The 19,631-nt window shown below is 31.6% G+C and overlaps 1 protein-coding gene across 15 annotated transcripts in view; it reads right to left on the reverse strand.

The window, feature by feature from the left end:
- Nucleotides 1–2,085: 2,085 nt before the first annotated feature.
- The window catches only part of LOC119079355 (glutamate-gated chloride channel), a 91,671-nt gene continuing 74,125 nt past the window's right edge, over nucleotides 2,086–19,631 (reverse strand). For 8 of the 15 annotated variants that reach the window (XM_037187264.1, XM_037187245.1, XM_037187237.1 and 5 more), the window contains 5 exons: nucleotides 8,842–8,892; nucleotides 4,990–5,400; nucleotides 3,299–3,301; nucleotides 2,536–2,646; nucleotides 2,086–2,416 (listed from right to left, as the gene is read on the reverse strand). In XM_037187264.1, the coding sequence (XP_037043159.1) occupies nucleotides 2,270–2,416; nucleotides 2,536–2,646; nucleotides 3,299–3,301; nucleotides 4,990–5,400; nucleotides 8,842–8,892 (723 nt within the window). In that variant the 3' untranslated portion in view covers nucleotides 2,086–2,269. Of the gene's footprint in view, nucleotides 2,417–2,535; nucleotides 2,647–3,298; nucleotides 3,302–4,989; nucleotides 5,401–8,841; nucleotides 8,893–14,887; nucleotides 14,891–19,631 lie in introns of all 15 variants that reach the window. The other 7 variants (XM_037187310.1, XM_037187300.1, XM_037187272.1 and 4 more) reach the window with 5 other exon arrangements.

Raw genomic sequence — 19,631 nt, forward strand, 5'->3', positions numbered from 1 at the left:
AAGCGTTGAAAGGAATGGTACAGTGAGACACTTAGCAATCATTTTTTTTTCTGGAAACCACAAGGTACCAGAGGCTATTCTCATTCATCTGTTATCGACAACAATGACAAAAATGGACGATGCCCCAAGAATGTCGAAAAGTGTGTTAAAACGAATGAAGAGCAAAAGATTTTTTATCCAACATTTAACGAGACTATCAACAAATGGAGCCACATATTTAATCAATACGTCTGTCGTTTCGAAGAGGTATGATTACTCGGTTTTCAATGCTTTATAGTTTCTAGGTCTAATAGTTTCATAAACGATATAAAAATCCGTTTTGCATATACTCGAATATAAGTGGAAGCTTTCGAGAAAATTCCTTTTTGTTCTTGCGACAAATTAAAGTAAATGTGGAATGGAAAGCCATTGTCATCCACTTTACTCTCCAAATATTCCGAAAAGCATCCACTCGATAAATGTGAAAGAATATGACAAAAAAAAAAGATTTTTTTTTTGATGATTTTATCCAACTAGACAGACTATGTACAGGAAACAAAATAAAAATACCAAATCCTATTTACATTGAATATTATTTACATTTAGAAAAGTGTAATCCATCATTGATCAAATCTTAAACTATAAAGAATTTTAACTTGTTCTTTGTGTTCGTAATTTTTCATTTATAAATCGAAACGTTTATTTCCGTCAGCTTCTCGAATGTCTAATTAATTGATATCAATTCATGTTTAATAATTTGTATTTTACTAAAACTAAATTATTTTCTCTTTTTTATTGATTCCTTCATACGCAGTTCACCATTTAGGATAGTATTTTATTTTTACTGGCAAATGGTTTTATAAATTTAATTATAGTTAGCGCGCCTTGAATATAACTTTGCCTGTTCGTTCGTAGTCTTAAGCTTTTTCTTTTAATTTTTTTTCTATGTGAGATTTATAAATTTTTCCAAAAACAAATCCTAATGCTGTGATATTACACTCTTATCTTATGTTCTGATACCTCTTTCTTAAAGCTGGATTTAATATCATTCACTATCGGCCAAAACAAAAATATAAATCTTCCAAATTCATCGGATTCTACATACAAGCTTGCATTTTAAAATTTGGACAAAAAAAGTTTTCAACTCTTTCACATAGTGCAAGCTATTTGTTTCTCTTTAATTATTTAAAAAAAAATCTTATCTTCGTTTACCAATAAAATACATTTGAATCTAAAACAACTGAATCAAATTGATCCATAGCTATGTTCTAGTTTGTAGAGTAATACAATCTTATAGGCTTATAAATTTAGTTAGAGAATTACATAGCCGAATAGCTCACAGAATATTTTCAAATCATAAACATTTCCTAATGATATTCACTGTGCATCCATTTAACCATAACCCCCATCCCCCATCCCCCGTCCCCGTACATTTTCCTAATGAATTTAAATAAATGTACTTGATTGCTATGCTATATCTGGGTTTAGTAAATCACCCCGAAAGTCATCGAATTAGCGAACGAACTATATATATGTGCTGCTAATGAGCATAAAAATTGTTTTCGTTTTTGATCAACACATATATGAAAACCCATGCTCAACGATAAATATTTTCAGTGTAATAGAATTACCTGTTTTAAAAACAAAATTAAATAATTGTAGACTGATTGCCGTCAGATATTTACTGGCGATTAAATTCACAGTAAATTAGGCAACATATCGCTTTTGGGCTATGGAGAAAGATGGTTGAATTTTGGAATTGAGGCCGAAATTTATCCATGATCGGATCTGGTCGGGAAAATATTCATTTATGATTAATTGAAAATATTTTTGAATTTTGATTCAATTTCAGTATGTGAAAAATAATTTTTGTTTTTCCGCAATATTTTCTAGTGCATTTTTGGCAAAATAATTCTCCAACTAATATTACATACGTAAAAAAAACGTAGCTTTTGGGCATGATACCTAATAACATATTGCATACCGGTATGTACGTCATCGATTAACTCCAACAAATTATAATAAAATCGAATTTGTGGATGATTGGTAATTAATCGAATAAAAATAAAATTCCACGGAATATGTTTGGGTCTCTTTTTTATTCAGTATTCAGTTGTTTGTCATGTTCATCAACATCGATGTCACTTTATTTATTTGTCAAATTCCAATTTATGTGCTTAGCACATGTTGAAAAAAAATCTCTGTCTCCGCTTTTTATTTTCATCAAAATATGAAGGTGATGACGTAAATAGCCTTATGCAATATCTTAATTAGGATGCCCATACCACAACTAGGAGAAACCTTTATAGTGAATAAAGAAAAATATTAAAAATATAGCGTAGGCCGATGGAAATGTTATGCGAGCAATGTAGTCTATGGTTTTAGCCACTCTTATTGGATGTGGTCGCTCTTTTTTACGTACTGGTACGAAGCAAGTCTGAAAAATGGGAAATGTTACACAATCACAATGTATACATATATTGACGTCTTGACACAGAATAATTAATTAACAAAAAAAAAAAGTTTTCACAACATTTTCCAACAGAGCAAAATTACCTCTGTAGCGCATCCATTATTTGCTGAATGTGTACATGGATTCGACCCGCCTCCGCAATTAGTACAGGCTACTATTTCATTTGTTCCACCAGCGTCTCGTTTCTTTTCACCCTGGAAAATTAATTGTGTTTTTTCAGAGCATTTTTCACTTAGTACAATTCAAAGAAAAGCAACGAATTCGTCTAATGCAAAATGTGATGAATTGGGGGGAAGGTGGGGTTATTTTAATTTATTTTTACTAAAGCATGATCACCATGTGTAATGGGGTTGGACTGTTCGGTACTGGTTGATTATGAACCGTATACAAACGATTTTTTTATAAATGTCTGAAAGAGTCTTTGACAATGCCAGAGAGCTTTGGATAGACGTGTTCTTCATCAGTTTTTTGCTAATGTCTTCTGTTATTTGGTTAAAATTCAATTCGTTGAAGTTGGAAAATATATAGATGATGAGTACAAGTACATGTAATACAAATTTTCCACAGTATTTGTTTCTAGATTACAACATAACTTACATTCAAGGAAATGTTCAATGTAACGAGGGTGAGTGTTTTCACCTTTCATTACCTTTGAAAATGTCAATCGTTTTCTGGTCATTTTGTTTATGTCTTTGTGGCTTAAAATAAATTCAGCGCGGGTTTCGCTTGCCTTACCTTACCATTTAGTAAATTGAATTTGAATTGAGCTTAGACTTAACTTTAAGATGAATAAAAACACGTCTAGAAAACTAATAAAAATATTTTGGAATTTCAATGTTCACTTACCGGCTGTTTAGCATCCAATAGTAGCAAAAGAAAGTAAAATGAATTTTAAATAATTTTTTTAGTTTTTATTTATTTAATTACTAATTATTACTTTACAGACGGCAAACATATCATTAGAGCTAATCTGTTACTTCTTTTGACTAAAAAGTTTTTTTAAATTATTAAAAAAGATGAAAAGTTTTCATGTGAAGTTTCATGATCCGAGACGTAGCCGAGTTCAACAATCACACGAGAACATGAATATCCATTTTCATTTCGAGTTTCATAATAGGATAGATCTCTTGTCGTCCCAAGTAATAGGGCCATTTTCGACCATAGTGAAATCAAAATCATGTGAATTACTTTCCAACAAAAGAAGTACAAGATTTAGTTTGCCGTTTGTAAGTTAAAGTTTAAATGATTGGTAAGTGATGCAAATGATGCATGTTATAGCTATTAACTATTTCATTTATTCATTTTTATATATATATATATATCGACTGGTAGTAATTTTAAAATATTTCTTATGCTTCGAGTCGATAAGGCGAAAAGCGCAATTTATATTTATTCTAAGCTGGAAAGCGTATGCGTTTTTGTCTGACAGTTTTTACCGATTCATTACATACAAAGGTTAAAAATAATTAATTTAATTGTGAATAAATATACGTCTGGTTGCTGGTTTTGTGTAATGTGGTTAATTATCTTAAAATAGGAATCGAAATAATATTTGTATATGATATAGCATACTTTGTCTACCTGATGATAGATGTAAATGTGAACTAAAAAGAAAAGTTTATTACAGATGGCGGGTTTAACTTAATAATGTTCTCATTATGACAACAAGAACATTTTAGTTCACGAATATATTGATTGGTGACCAAACATTTTATTGTACGATTACCATCGAATAATTTAAGATGGCGTGATTTCCTTTAATCATTGTAGTAGCAATTTAGACATACATTATGGATATGTAAAACATCCATCTAATCTCCCAATGTAATAATTTTTGTAATAGTGTTCAAATAGCAATAATTACACATTGGTTTTCGATCAGAATGTTTACTTGTTATGTAGATCACCAGGTCAACTACACATTCGACTGGATTGTTACAAGCTCAATTACTGAACAAACATAATGTTACAGTTTATTATCTCTAATTTGTAAATCTATCGATTGATCCTCAGCGGTAAACAAACGGGACTAGGCAAAGATTTATGTTATATTCAAGTGAATTAGTAAAATTTCATTTAAACATGCAAGAGGATTTTACATAAGCAAAAAATTACATGAATATTCAATACCTCTATTATGCGATAGATCTCAATTTCCCAATTTTGATCCCAAAAGTTGAACATGCAATCAACATAAATTTCAAACAGCCGGCACAAATTGCCATCAAATCATAATGAGAATACTAACCGTGTATCTCAATAAATGCCACAATGCTATGCAATTTACTTTGTTCGATATCAGTTCAATAGAAGAATATTAACCGAAGAAGAAAATTGGTAAAGCAAAAACATTCTAGTTGGACAAGAAAAATAATAAAGAATCAAAGCAAATACCATGATTTATTGTTAGCTTTGTACCGAAAAACAGACCAGACCGTTAAACAATGATATAAATACATGACTACAAGGAAAATCTAAACACATCCAACCCCGATACAACCAAAAAAAAAACTCCCAAAACGAAACCTTAAACTCACGAAAACGCTATCCATTAGTCGGCTTAATTCAATATTTTCTACGGCTAGTTCATCAATAGCACGTCTTCGTGCGGTCATTGTTGCCACATCTGGTGGTGATGATGAGGATATTATTTCAGCCTCAGTTTTTGTTTCATTGGGCTGTGTTAAAGAGCATGACGGTAATGTTTCTGATGTTCCATCAATAACGAATGTATGGTCGTCAACAATTGAACGACTCGTTTTCCGTCTTCGAGGCTTGATGGGCTGAATTTCTGGTGATAACGTTGATTTACCCATTTCCACATCATTTTCCGTTGTACTTGTCAAATGTGATGGGCTTGCTGTTGTTGTAGATGATTTCATTGTTTTACGAACGGAACGTTGTTTCTCCGATGATAGAGCAGCCATGAATTCCGATTCAATTGTTTCCTAATTTTAACTTTGATTTACTAAACATCTTCATCAGCTTACGTTCACATGCTAAACTTTTGTTAATTGGATTTGGTTATCTGATGGATGTAATTAGTACATGATTGTTATTTCCGCATTGGTTATACGAAAAGCACAGAGCGAATGACGTATATCGTTTTTATGAATATATAGCTAGACCTACAGTACGATGCCACAGTGGGTAAAGACATTTTTTTTTGTTATTACAGACCTTTCAGTTTTCTATCGAAACCGATTTGTCTCTTGTGGCTCTTGTCTAAATTGATAAAAGTAAATATTTTGTCTTCATGAAAGTGGTCTCAAGTTTATTTTTGGTGCAAGGTCATACATACAAATAAGTTTCAAAAACACATTCGGGACAAGGTTTTATCTGAAATAAATCCAATTTACCCAATAGTTTAAGAGTAAGTTTTAGGAAAATGTCAACCCTTTATCAAACCCAATCAATAATACATAAGCATAAATTCGCATCACATCCTACTAGAATTTCAATACCTACACTATACATCATTCACTAGCTGGGTCTTTATTGCACGTATACCTATTCGCATGGAGACGATTGTATCCCGAATAATAATGTTTCCCCGTATCCATACATAAGTCATGGACGAAATACTATCAAATTAAAAAATATGTTTTTGATTCGAACGGACTCGATAACCAAATCCTGAACAACGAACGTATGTAAATAAAACGTAAAAAAACGGATAATCATGACCGATCGAAACATTGAGTGAGTTAAGATTAAAAGATTGACTGAAGGCTGAAGGAAAAAGCAAACGTACATGGTATGAAAGGACATAGTATGGCAAAACGAATCCCATCAATAATATTTTCTTATAAATCATAAAAACTTTCGAATATATTTTTAATGACTGATCATTTACTTGATAAAGTCACGAATAATATTATTATATCGAGAAAATCCATGTTTTTTTTGGACAATGGGTGTCGTGCTGGGTTAGCATTCAATCAAAAAGAAAATATATTATTAACAACAAGGATACAACACAACCAAAATTCTACAATAGATATGACTTAGATAAAAGCTTATTTTCACTGTGTGTCTGTTTTTCGCAAAAATTTGGCATGAATGTGTCGTCATAATTTGATTAAAAATGACATCGCATTCCCGTGAGATTTCTGCGAGAAATTTAACGCCAGTTGAAAGTAAGTCCCTTGACAGCCAAAAGTTCGTTATCGTTAACATTTCATCATATAAAAAAAACTTCTTTTTAAACTAAACAGCCTCAACACAAACAAGACACAAACTTTAAGTGATGTTTGGATGAAACACAAGAAAAGTGCTGTTCCTAATGCTTTCATGTTCTTATGTCGAATTTGAGGGTGGCGGTTGTTATCTTGACAAAACTTTTGTTTTTGAAGCAACAAATATCAGGTTGTTTCAATAATTCTTTTTATCGTTTGGTATTGTTGTTAAAGTAGTTAGTTTGTGTTGTTTGCGTTGAAGCGGCCTAGTTTCTAACTAATACGATCAAGAACATGGGTTAAAGATGAGAGAAAAGTTTGGTCAGATTTTGTACAAATTAATAGTAGAGGTTGCAGCAAGTGACTGTGTAGTGTAATCGGGTCAATAATTTTATTAAATGTTTTTATGCTACAATGAAATTTTTATTTTTTTCATTTACTACTTGGTATCCATCAGGGCCTATTTTTTGTGAAATTTAACGAAATTTGTGAAATTTAACGAATTTCGTGAAATGTAACAACATTTGTGAAATTTAACGAAATTCGTAAAATTTAACAAAATTCGTGAAATTTATCAAAATTCCTAAAATTTAACAAAAATCCTGAAATTATACGAAAATCCTGAAATTTAACGAAATTTGTAACTGAATCATAAAACTTAGTGACATATTTCTGGCCAAGACATGCTTCAAATCGATTTTTTACCATGAAGCCATGACGGCTCATTTTTGGCCAAATGGAGAAAAATGTAGATCTGGTTGTGTTCTACATTATTCTCCATTTGACCAAAAATGAGCCATCATGGCTTCGTGGTAAAAAATCGATTTGAAGAATGTCTTGGCCATAAATATGTAAGTAAGTTTTATGATTCAGTTACAAATTTCGTTAAATTTCAGGATTTTCGTTAAATTTCACGATTTTTGTTAAATTTAACAAATTTCGTTAAATTTTACGAATCATGGCTTCACGGTAAAAAACTCAATTTGAAGAATTTATTGGCCAGAAATATGTCACTAAGTTTTATGATTAAGTTACGAAACTCGTAAAATTGAAATTTAACAAAATTTGTAGAATTTAATGGAATTTTGTGAAATTCGTGAAACTAAATTGAATTTCGTAAAATTCGCGAAATATTTCATGAAATTTCGCCGAATTGACATACAGTCAGAGAAATATAGATTTCGGGTTTTATAGAGATGCCATTTGAAATAACATGCGAAATGAGAGAATACAGAAAAACGTTGAAAACGATGATGTCTCTTAAAATCCCAAAATCTACCTTTCTTTGACTGTATGGAATTTTGAAAACATTTTTATGTTTTCTGATTTACTGTTTTTTTTTTGTGAAACACAGAAAGTTTCAAAATTCGTGAAATTGAATAAATTTCGTCAAATAGAATATAAAACTTGGCCCTGTTGATATAATATTTCCGAATGCGAATTAATGTTGAAAAATATGGTTTTGCGATAAAAATATTTGGATTTTTATTGAAATTCATATGACACAATATTATTTTGGATAATAATTATTTTGAATTGTTTGGTTCATGGTTAATAACGGTGACGCTAGTCGCTATTAATTTTCCTCTCCGTTATAAATTGTCACAGTTAAATTTAATAGAATGATCTTATAATCTAAACTAATATTGAAAGCATCAGTGCTTGTTTACACATAGTAAAGTGCAAATATTTAAACGTTGAATAAGCCTCAGCCTCACATTCTGTAATGTGTATGCATTATATTATGCAAGAACTGTATAGTGTCGAATAATAGTAATTTGTTTACTGTATCATTACATGATGTAAAATTGATAATATGCAGGGTAATATACACTTAATGAACACCAAATTGGTACTGAATTTAAATTAAGTTTGTGTTCTCTATGCAGTCCATTCGTTGGGACTTATAGATAAGAAGACACAACTCAAATTTGGTATGTGTTATGTGTATAATCGGCAGTTTTTGGTTTCGAAAATTGCAGTTAGCACATTCAAGTAAGCTTTGAAAAACATGAACAACTAATGAGTAAAAGAAAGGAATTTATAAATCAATATGATGGATTGTTATGAAAAGCCACTAATTTGAAGGATTTCGTCAAATTTGAATGGAAATTAATTTTTAAATGGAAGCAAATTTAATTTAATTTAATTAAAAAAGAAAACTCAAGAAATTAATTATCTTTTTAAAATAAATAAAACATGATAGCTTACCAAAGGACTCGCGAGAACAATCCCAATTCTGCTTAGTACAGCCGGAAGTCGCTGGAAAATGATATTGACACATATTGATTCATACAAAACACACTTTAAAATTAAAAAGAAATAAATTGTCTAAAATGAATGTGTTGTGGTGCAATTTGATAATGCGTTTTTCGGGTTAGTGAAATTAGTAAATTATTCACAAAATACTTAAAGAACATGGTAAGAGGGAAAGACATTATTACATTTTACGGAAAGTTTCACAATGAAAATATAACAGCGAAAAAGATGTTACTGGTGATAAGCTTCAATCAATAACACAAAGGAAAATGCAACTTTCCTTATCCTTTTACAAACGGCCGTGTCAACTGATATCGACAACTTCGACAAACGCAAGTGGTTAGCTACGGTTGATTTCACTATTAAAGCAAAATTTTCGGTAAAATTTATGAATTTAAAGATTTTCTATCGATTTTTTGTAAATACTCAAATCAAGAGAAATGATAGACTCGAAGCTTATACTGTAGATGTGCTTGCCGCTCGTGAAAGGATAAAAACGAAAACTAAATTGTAACATGGTTTACTTATTAAACAAATTAAAAATGCTTCTCAGTAAGAGTTTCATAGAGAGGACATAATATATTAAAGTCTGTGCGGAAAAACGTTTTTGTGCACCGGGCAACTGAAATACATATTTTGCCATGATTTTTTTTTAATGAAATATTAGGTTTTCCCGAACGATATAGCGTGCGGGGAAAATAGTACATTTCGTACCTAGGACTAAAAGTCTTTTTTAGCGTGTGAGAAGTTTCCAGACAGAGCCGAATACGCTAAAAAAGACTTTTAGTCCGTGGTACGAATAGTATTTTTCATACCTAGGACCCGAAAAGTGCGACTTCGTGGCACATTTTTTCCGTCCAATATGAAAAATACTATTCGCACCACGGACTTAATCTCTCTTTTAGCGTATTAATATGGTGAATGTGAAGTTTGATTTTTTTCAAATAAATTGATGTGTTTTGTCTATTTCAGGTGTCCGATGCACAAAACGTTGTTCGTACCTCGACAGGAAACGGATTTTTGCGGCACACGTCCTAATTTTCCTTACTAACTTCGCTCGTAAGGAAAACTTACGACTGCTGCTGAAAAAATCGTCATTTCCTGTCTTGGTACAAAAAATACTATTCTTTTTCTGTCCGCAAATTTGATGTCAAGAATAAATTTGGATTTTGATGGAGGTTTAATAAAGTTTAAGAAATCAAAGTTTTATCGAGTTTTGCAAAAAAGAAACGGGATCGTTTTCGCTTTTGTAATAAAATAGAGTACACAATAGAGCCGACCTAGTAGAATGACTTCGCTTCATAAAAGATGTTTGTTGGCAGTCGTGCATATCATGGTTAGTATCGTTGTAAAGCTTAGACATCAGGCTAAACAGCAACTATATTTTTGTGATCAAACAAGTCACCAGTAGGGTCCAAACAGTCTTCGAAGCTTCCCGTAGGTCACACAAAAAAACGAAAAATCGATCTGATTAAAAATTTTCCCATCGAAATATTTTCTTTCTATTTTATTCTTACTCGTGGTGCCGCCCTCTACAAAAACCACTAAAAATATTTCATGTACACGAGAGGTCGAATAAAATTTTTTTGAAGCTCACCGTGACAAATGATGCTTCTTGTTTGAAATCGTCGATTGCCCATATATTGCTATTTTACTAAAGTGCTTGTGCTACCAACAAGATTTTATCTGGTGAAAATATGCAAAACCACATCAACCCGTAACTAACAGATAATCCTACTTGACATGATTGTTTACGATTTTTTCAATTGCATGCGATTTTATACCCTTATACCCTGGTTGCTGAAAATTATGAATATTTTCAACGTGCCGCAGATAAATTTTGGTATGCAAACTTCCATGTCAGTCCATTAGAGTGGTTCGATTTTAACAACTTGAAAGTCGACACCAGTCCCATTCGTATTATAGTCTGCCGAGTCTATTCTAACTATATCAATACTTTTTCGAGTCCGTCTACTTTTGACTACCACACAGCTGTTTAAACGAATTTTTGAGCTTTTGTGAACTTGAAAGGCTGTAGTGACAAAGACAGGGTCCTTTGGAAACCAAACGTTATACCTCACGTTCGCCTCGAAAAATCCGGTACGGAGAAAAAATCTGATTCAAGAAATGAACTGCCGATGGATTGTACTTTCAGAATTAGCGTACAGAAACTAGTCTGACTGGTTATTTGCATTTTACCTTTAAACGAAATGAAATTTCTCGTCCATGAATAGTCAAAAAATACAAAAAATTTAATTTTCCATCCGTTTGTCGAGAGTGTTATATTAGATTCATGCGATAATAATGTGCAAATTCGAATCAGGTCGTAGAAAGTATAGGAAATATGTGGACTTTGGGGGAGGCCGGTGAAAAATTGGAGAAAATGTAAGGACATCATTTTTCTTTACTACTCGTTTTTCCAAAGAGCTTACAAACAATTTTAAGGAAGTGTTTTTTTAAAACGTATTTACAGGAATGAGTGTAAAATATGAATGTCACACGAGAAGGGATACTTATTAAGCTTTTACAAACGGCAAGCGTGTCGCTATATAACCAGTAAATCTGTATTTTGTTTGTGTTCGATGAAAAAGCTTTTAAATAATTTTATGGAGCTTTTATTGAACTCTGTTTTGTCGTCATTGACTAACCATTTGTAAAAGCTTGACCTATTAGAAATGGCAATCATACCTATCGCAACAGAAATGAACTAGTCAGAGTTCATTGCTTACTGTCGCGAGTGGTTATTTGTCGTTAAAACCCTTCTAGTGCAACTGATTTAAGACAAAAGAAAAACATTCGATGTGTAAATACATTAAAACATTTAAAAAAATTGACTTCTTCACAACTATAGTTTTTGCGAGTAGTAACAGAACTGTCACAAAATATCTACTAACTAATCTATTTTGCTTGTTATTCACAATCCGTTCGACTTCGTATACTCGCTGTAACAACATCTATAATTGAATTTTTATTACCGTTGATGTATCATAGTGATATTTATAGTTTTTATGGCTATTCTTAAAATGTATTTTTTTTAAACGTTAATAATTTGGCGTTCCTCGTGTTCTTCAGCGTCAATACACTGATTAGTAATTTAATGCTTCGCATCAGATCAATTTTAGATTATTTTTCCGTTTTTATATTCTATTTTTTTTATATTTTATGTTGATTGAGACAACAGAGTTAATGTCAACAAAGACATTAGACTATAACATAGTTTTGCGTTCATTTCGGTGAAGTCAGTAATAGAAACAGTATGCAGATAGTGAAATTAGTAAAGGCGAGACAATGTTTATTAAGGTAAGCGAGGGTATAGCTGACCGTGCAGGTGTACCTGACCAGCTACATTATTTATCAGTTTTGGAAAATAATTACGAATGATAATACGCAAATTAACGTTATAATTAATCTTCAGAGCCTAAAGATTAATTTTTTCGTGAAAATAATGCGATTATTATGTTTACTTATTTGATAAAACCATAAAATGAAACCAGTGCACCATCTCAGTACAAAGTTGCACATTTCTTAAGAAAATCGTAAGATCTAATTTAAGGTTTTTATTGACAAAAGAATTATTAATGGACAAAGTTTTGGTGTTTTTAGGTAGTAAATAGTTCGACAATTAATATGATTAACATAAATAGCGTCTAAAAGTTAATATTTGATTAATTACATGGTGGTCAAAACATTGCATCAAAAATATGCCATGTTTGTGTAGTTGACCGCACCAAATTCCGTACATTTTTCTTCATGTGACAAATTCACCTTCCATGTGCATTGTTGTGTACAAAATGATTAAAATTCGTTGATATTTTGTGTTTTTATGAGTTTTTATCATTGAAATTGGTTAATATCAGTGAATTAAGAGTGAAAATGTGTCGAATAATGCGAAAAATGTGAAAAATGTCTTAATTTTGTAGCGGTCAACTACTGCAACAAGACTGGTCAGGTATAAAAACATCCGTTTTTTAGTGGTCAGCTACTGCATCAAAAACAGTGCTTCAGTAAAATCAGTTTTTTACAATAAAAATTAATTAATTGTCAATACTTCTGATATTCTACGGAATGGGAACAGATCAAATTAAATTCTGACGAAGGAAAAACTTAGCTTCATCGAAATTATCCTGAGATACTGATGACCAAAGTTGAAAAATTGCTTAGCCGGTCAGCTACTACCTCGCTTACCTTACATTAAATAAAAGGTTCAACTTCTCTATTGTGATGAAAATAAAGAAAATATTTGCGTTCTCGTATGGTGATGAATATACATTTTGACCACCAAAAATGTAAATTAATTTTTAAAATGAGTTGTTCATTCGACCAGAATTTGATTAAAAATCGTGTGCTTATTATACCGCACAATGGTAACAATTCAGACGTATGAGTAGAAGAATAAAGTTAACATTCAACAAACAAATACAAGCTTTAGCATACACACATTTTCATTCCTTAAAGGCAAATGATGAAAAATTCATATAATTTTGCTCGGAAATCATGTAAACTATTTGCAGACACAAAACATCAAATATTACAATTTTAAACAAACGCGTTTCGGATCAACCATTTCGTTTATACTATGCAAGTAATATCTTTTACAACAAATGAACGTAAAGTCTAAAGCAGACCGCTGGTATTGTAGCAGCTTGAACGGCTGAAATCAGTTTACAATTGTTTACGGAAAATTATTTAAAGTGTCGAAGGTAAATTATAATTGTATTACACATAAGCGCCACTCAGATTTGTATGAGGGGGAGAGAAGTAGCAAATATATGTTGTTCCCTTAAGTATGTTGAACCCCTTCCTATTCCAAAAAAAATCCAAGTTCTGGTACGAAATCTTCTATTAGCTAAGAAAGTCAGTTATAAAGAATTAAATTTTCCAAACAATTTACCAACTTCCATTAATAATGCAAAAAATTATAACACGAACAAAAAAGTCGTAAAATTTGTTTGTACATAAACCTTTTATAAATGTTTAGTAAATTTCGTTGGAATGATGTAAAATGAGTTGAGTTCATTGGATTATTTATAATCTTTTAACAAATTGTAGACGAAACAGCATTGAAAATGATGTAAGACTATGTTCAGCGATTATATTATCGATTAATTTTCTCTTTGATACTATGATTCCAATGTGCCCATGACACGAAAATTTGTACAATCAAAATGCAATTAAAATTTCAGAATTTTTTTAAAATTCGATTTGTACCTTCCAGAGAACAACAGATGTTGTATACGGTATCCCACGCACTAATTGCTTTTCGCGTTATTAAAAATCAATAAATTGGATTACCTGTCCAGAATAAAATTATTTCAATGAAATGTTATCGCTTGTCTTGCTTCAAATTTAAAATAATTAGGATAAATCGAACAATTTCGAGGCTGGGAAATATGATATAATCACCACACAAATTCATGATTTTCCATTTTAAGTGTTCAACCACGTTTGCATTATTCAATGAATTCAATTCCATCACTACAAACAAAAATAGTAATTTCATCTTACACTCAATGGTATTTGCACCTTTATTCATTCGGATAACTTGAATAATTTCTTAATCATCTTCTTTGTACTGTTGAGGAGTTTCACTTATATTGCCCCATTTGCTTTAGTTCAAAGCATCACATTGTTTACTGTTAAATAACCTGGTGTTTCACAAAGAATTCCCAAGTATAATTGGCAATTACAAAGTCATGCGAAGGAACGTCGACTACAATTCTATATACACAAATTGAGTAGATAATTAGAATAATTTATTTAATTAAGTACGCAATTGCTTTTCAGTATCTTTTATTCGGAAAATCTGCTGGCGATTCTAAGAAGATTGTGTTTGTCTTTAATAATAAAGTAGCAAGAGAAATGGAATGGAAATATCAATGGAAAATGGCATGAAAGCCACGAGATCAAGTGACTTTATTAGTTTATTAAATCCAGAGGGTGATTGAGCTGGGTGAAATTTACTGAACAACCGGTTTGGTCTGAACACCCTGTACACCACCGGCTTCTGAAGAAGCTCTTTTTTTTAAATAATACTTTCCTTATGATGAAGACTTAAACTGCAAAAATATGAGCAAATTTTTGTTTAATTTTAAATCAATTCCAATGGGACAAAGGCCAATTTCGACGAGTAAGAAATTCAAATTTAATTAACAAAATATATTCCAGTCTTTAATAAAGATTTTTTAACGTACAACATAAATTCTCTCATTTAAATTCACATCATTTCCTAGATACTTAGAGTAAAATGCGTGCAGCTGTTGTCTCATTTCAATATTGCAGCTTAATTTTCATTTATATTTTGCAATTATTGTTGTCTTGTTCGTAAATCCAACGTTCCGATACGTAAATCCATTTCAAATTGAATTGCATAAATGCGCATATTTAGGCGGCTAAAATTTTTTCCTTTGCATAAACTTTCCATATTACTTTTCCGAAAAGTTTTCCGAACGAGGAAAAAAAAAAGAATTTGGCAAACAAATCCAAACATTTATTACTTCGCTCAACAAACAGAATTATTATTTATGACTGAATTTATTTGAATATCATCTGAAAGGTTGTATGATAGCGGATAGCCATATCAAACAAACAAAAACATTCCATGAATATTTTAGCTCCTCTCGCTGGTGAGTATGTGTGCATATTATGTTTAAAATATTCGAATATATCAAGGTCCTTGAGGGCATTTGAGCTGTATGTGTCATTTTATTTTCTATTTCAATTTATTTTAGCCATTGGAAAAACCGTATGCATTCCGAATATTCATTTAATTTTCATGTCATTTTATTGTTTGATGTTCAGTAGATATTGTAATTTTAGAAATTAATTGCTAATGAGACATTTTACTTGGTGTTCAGTGTAAATACGCCCTTTTTGCGCAAAAATTATCTCGTTAGCAGATTAATTTATTCGTCTCGTTATTAGCACTTCCTTTATCAATTTAATTTAATTTGATAAATAAACGTAATCAGAGAATAGAGAGGGGAGGATTCCTTTCGCAAATAAAGCTCAACTTTTTGATTCACTATCATTTGTTGCCTAAATATTTCTATGCTACCATCTATCACAAGGAACAGGGAGGTGCGGGAATCCACAGTTATCAACTGTGAAACTTAGAAAATATAATTCCATCTTAATCCTTTAATGCATTACCAAAATTTAAAAAATTCGCCAAGAAACGAAATTTACACAAACTCTACAGAAAAAAGAACTCATCCATTTTTGACGTTATCGACGAAAGTAATTTATTTGTAGACATCTCAGTGTGTGGTATTTTCTGCTTGCTATTTTGATTATTTTTGATAATACTTAATAATAATAATAAATTAATATTCATTTCGTAGAAAGTGAGGTGTGAAAATTCTAATAATTGTATGTGCTATTGTCGAAACCGGCGAAAATAAAATTCTGTGACTGTCTGTGTTTAGATTTTTACGAACGCGGCGAAACACGCAAACACATTTTGCCAATATTTGCCAAATGTTGCCAAAACAAAACAAAACAAAACAAAAACATTCCGGAATTGTAGCTGCCTGTTTCAAACGGAATTTTAGACAATAAATGTATGTTGATCGATAAATGAATCAATGAAATTGATGTAAATTAGCGTCACAATGCCTATTTTCATGTGGTTTTGCCACAGATGTGTTGAAAAATATAAAAAATAGCGTTTGAAACAGATCGATCCCGCCGTAAAAGCTACGACATCGCCTTGTTTCAAATGCCGTTTTTATAATTTTTCGACAAATTTGTAAGAAGTACACATGAAAAACGACAAGGTGAAGCTATTTTACATTAATTTCGTTGATTCATTTATCAATTAACGAACATACATTGTTGAAAATTCAATTTGAAACAACGACAACATTTGCAGACTGGTTGTCGAAATTCGTCGAAATTTGTCAACATTTGGCAAAATTCTGCTTGCGTGTTTCGACGCATTCGTAGAAAAGTAAACATACGCACAGAAATTTGATTGTTTTGGTTTGTGATACCGATACGACGAGCACATAAAATTTCAAGAAATTTAAGGATCACTATAATCATGAATTAAGTTTTAAAACCTTGATAAATATGAAAAATTAAAGTAAATTGAAGCAAAATATCGAACAGAAACCACATTCTGACATAATAATATGAGTCCTATAACAAATGTCAGAAATGGATGTGTTCATTTTTTCATTACAGTTGGTGCAATTTTTGATTTTTGGCGATTTTTTTGAATTTAAGAATATACTAAAAGTTTCGTAGAATTTTATTTTACCTTACGTAGTATCATTTAATCTGTTCGAAACTGTGATTTCCCGCACTTCCCAGCATTGATTTCGGAATTAGTTACAACATTTTTGCACCTAAACTGATAACCACAACCACATAATTGAAGTTCTATTAAACTGTAAACAATTTCGGGTAAAATTGATATTATTCCGAATTACACATCCACAATTCACAGGAGGGTAACAGCAAACCAACCAAAAAAATAAATTTCAAATCGAGTTTTATGGATATTGTTTTGTTGATTTTGAAACGGGGATATGGTTTGGCGTTTTTTTTTGTGTCTAAACGCACTGCGAATCATGTTTCAGAGTATTTGAATATGTGCGAACATTATTTATGAATGTACCGGAATGTATACCAGAAATTAATTTTCGAAATTGTCGAGGGAATCGAAGCTATTTTTGAATGAATATATGGGTTCATCGAGTGGTTTAAAAACGTCGCATAAAACTCTAATTTCTTTTTTTTATTACAAAACAATTTTATCGCATAATGTTGGAGCACAACTGGCTGTTCCATATCGGTGCCACGTTGATTCGATTCATTCAAGAAATAATTGAAATATTTTGTTAATTGGGCAACAGCAATAAAGTAATGTATTTTCAAAATGGGGTGTTGAAGTGCTGATCCAGTGACAGCTTCTATGGCACCCAACCTTTTGTGAATATTCGTTTGTATAAGCATTCCGAACAGTTAAAAACTTTTGAGTTTAATTAAAAAATTCTACTCTCTACAGATTGGCTTCTTTCTCGTCCAAGCGAATTGATTTTTTTTTATTCATAGCATCACCAGGCTCAGATTGTTATTTAAGCGAAATTCTGTTTCACAATATGACTACTACATGTCATATAGATGTTAATTAAAGAATCGAAATTTGGTTATTAATCCCTATGAAGCGTGAACATTTCAAACAGTATGGATGCCATAGGTTTAGTGCAGTAGTGCAGCAACTTTATTATATGTAATTTGAATTTCAATACCGGTTAACTACCTTTGTTGACTATCATTAAACGATTCAAAATATTCATTGTGTGCTAGACTGATATCACACAGAATACAGAAACGGAAAATCTATATGGCCCATTTCATAATGCAGACACTCACTCAAAATTTGTTGGACAAACACGGAAGTAGACAGCAGCCACTTTCACGAATGATTAGTGCATTGGAGCAGTCCTCCAAACTATGAATATGATGGAAAGGAAGTCTATTTTCTGCATCTTTAGCATACACTTCTATGCCTCATATAACTGTCTATTTACCTTTCCTAAATTTCCAACAAAAATCATAATGGAACGAGCCATATAACGTTCTGGTTTTAGCTTTTCATCGGCAAAGTTGTCTGTGTGCTTGCAATATCTTTGGTGGTTAATTTATTCGACGATCAATGAATAACTGAATGCAACCTCATTATCCGTTGCTATGGTAAGTTTGGTAATTTTGTTAGTGCATGATATAATGAATCTACCAAGTATTATTTTAATTGCGATTTGCACCGATGATCTAAGTTGTTCTTTGACATGGAAAGTTTGAAACTTAAATGATTGAGTGAATTCGTTTTTCTTTTCAATAACGTTCGAATGAGAGAACTTCCATTTTTTATTATCGATAAAAAATGGCTATAGACACCCGAAAAGAAAGGAAAACTTTACGTTTTCTTTGAAGTTTTCTGCATTGTTTAAACAATTGAATTTCTAGTTTTGGAATTTTATGGTGTTTGTAAAAATACACGGAACACGTAGGATAATGAATGTGATAACCCAACCAATTTTTGAATGATAAAACTGTCTCTATTTTTGTCTTGGTTTGCGTTATTATTTTCATTTATTTTAAACACCGATAACACCGTTTAATAATAATTATCATTGATTGGAATTTAGGGCGAGCATACAATGCATACACTTACACGCACATATGTAGATAGAAATTACACGGAGTTATTAAATTAAGTGCAATCAATGTAATTAAATGTTATCGTAATGGACTCCATAACAATTATATATTGATGAACTGTCACGAGAGAATAGAAAACAAAGTAAGTAGTGGGAAACGGTGGTTCTCAGTAAGAAAACTTCATTTTGAAGCAGAATTCGTTGCATAGAGTCATGAGCACGTCACACAGTTTTTTAGATATTTGATGTACGGTCGTATGCTTATATATATGGAATATTATGTGCACTTACTGGCCAAGGTTACATCGACTCAGCAACACCGGTTACAGTGTCTGCACTGGCTTCGTGGGCGACGTGGGTACACTAAAAAAGTTCATTCATTAATGTTGAAAAAGTGGTTTCGGATGGATCGCCGACCGGGACAATGCCTAGTGTACTGGTAGTACTCGACCTCCTCTACAACCTCATGCCAAAAGCTAAACTTAATATTTTGTCTCTCAGGAAATAAAAGTCAAAAACGAAAATGTCGAACTTTCGATGTTAGAAAACCTCGACAGACACACCTTTTGGACCATC

This window comes from Bradysia coprophila, chromosome III, assembly GCF_014529535.1.
Source record: "Bradysia coprophila strain Holo2 chromosome III, BU_Bcop_v1, whole genome shotgun sequence".
Classification (NCBI taxonomy): domain Eukaryota; kingdom Metazoa; phylum Arthropoda; class Insecta; order Diptera; family Sciaridae; genus Bradysia; species Bradysia coprophila.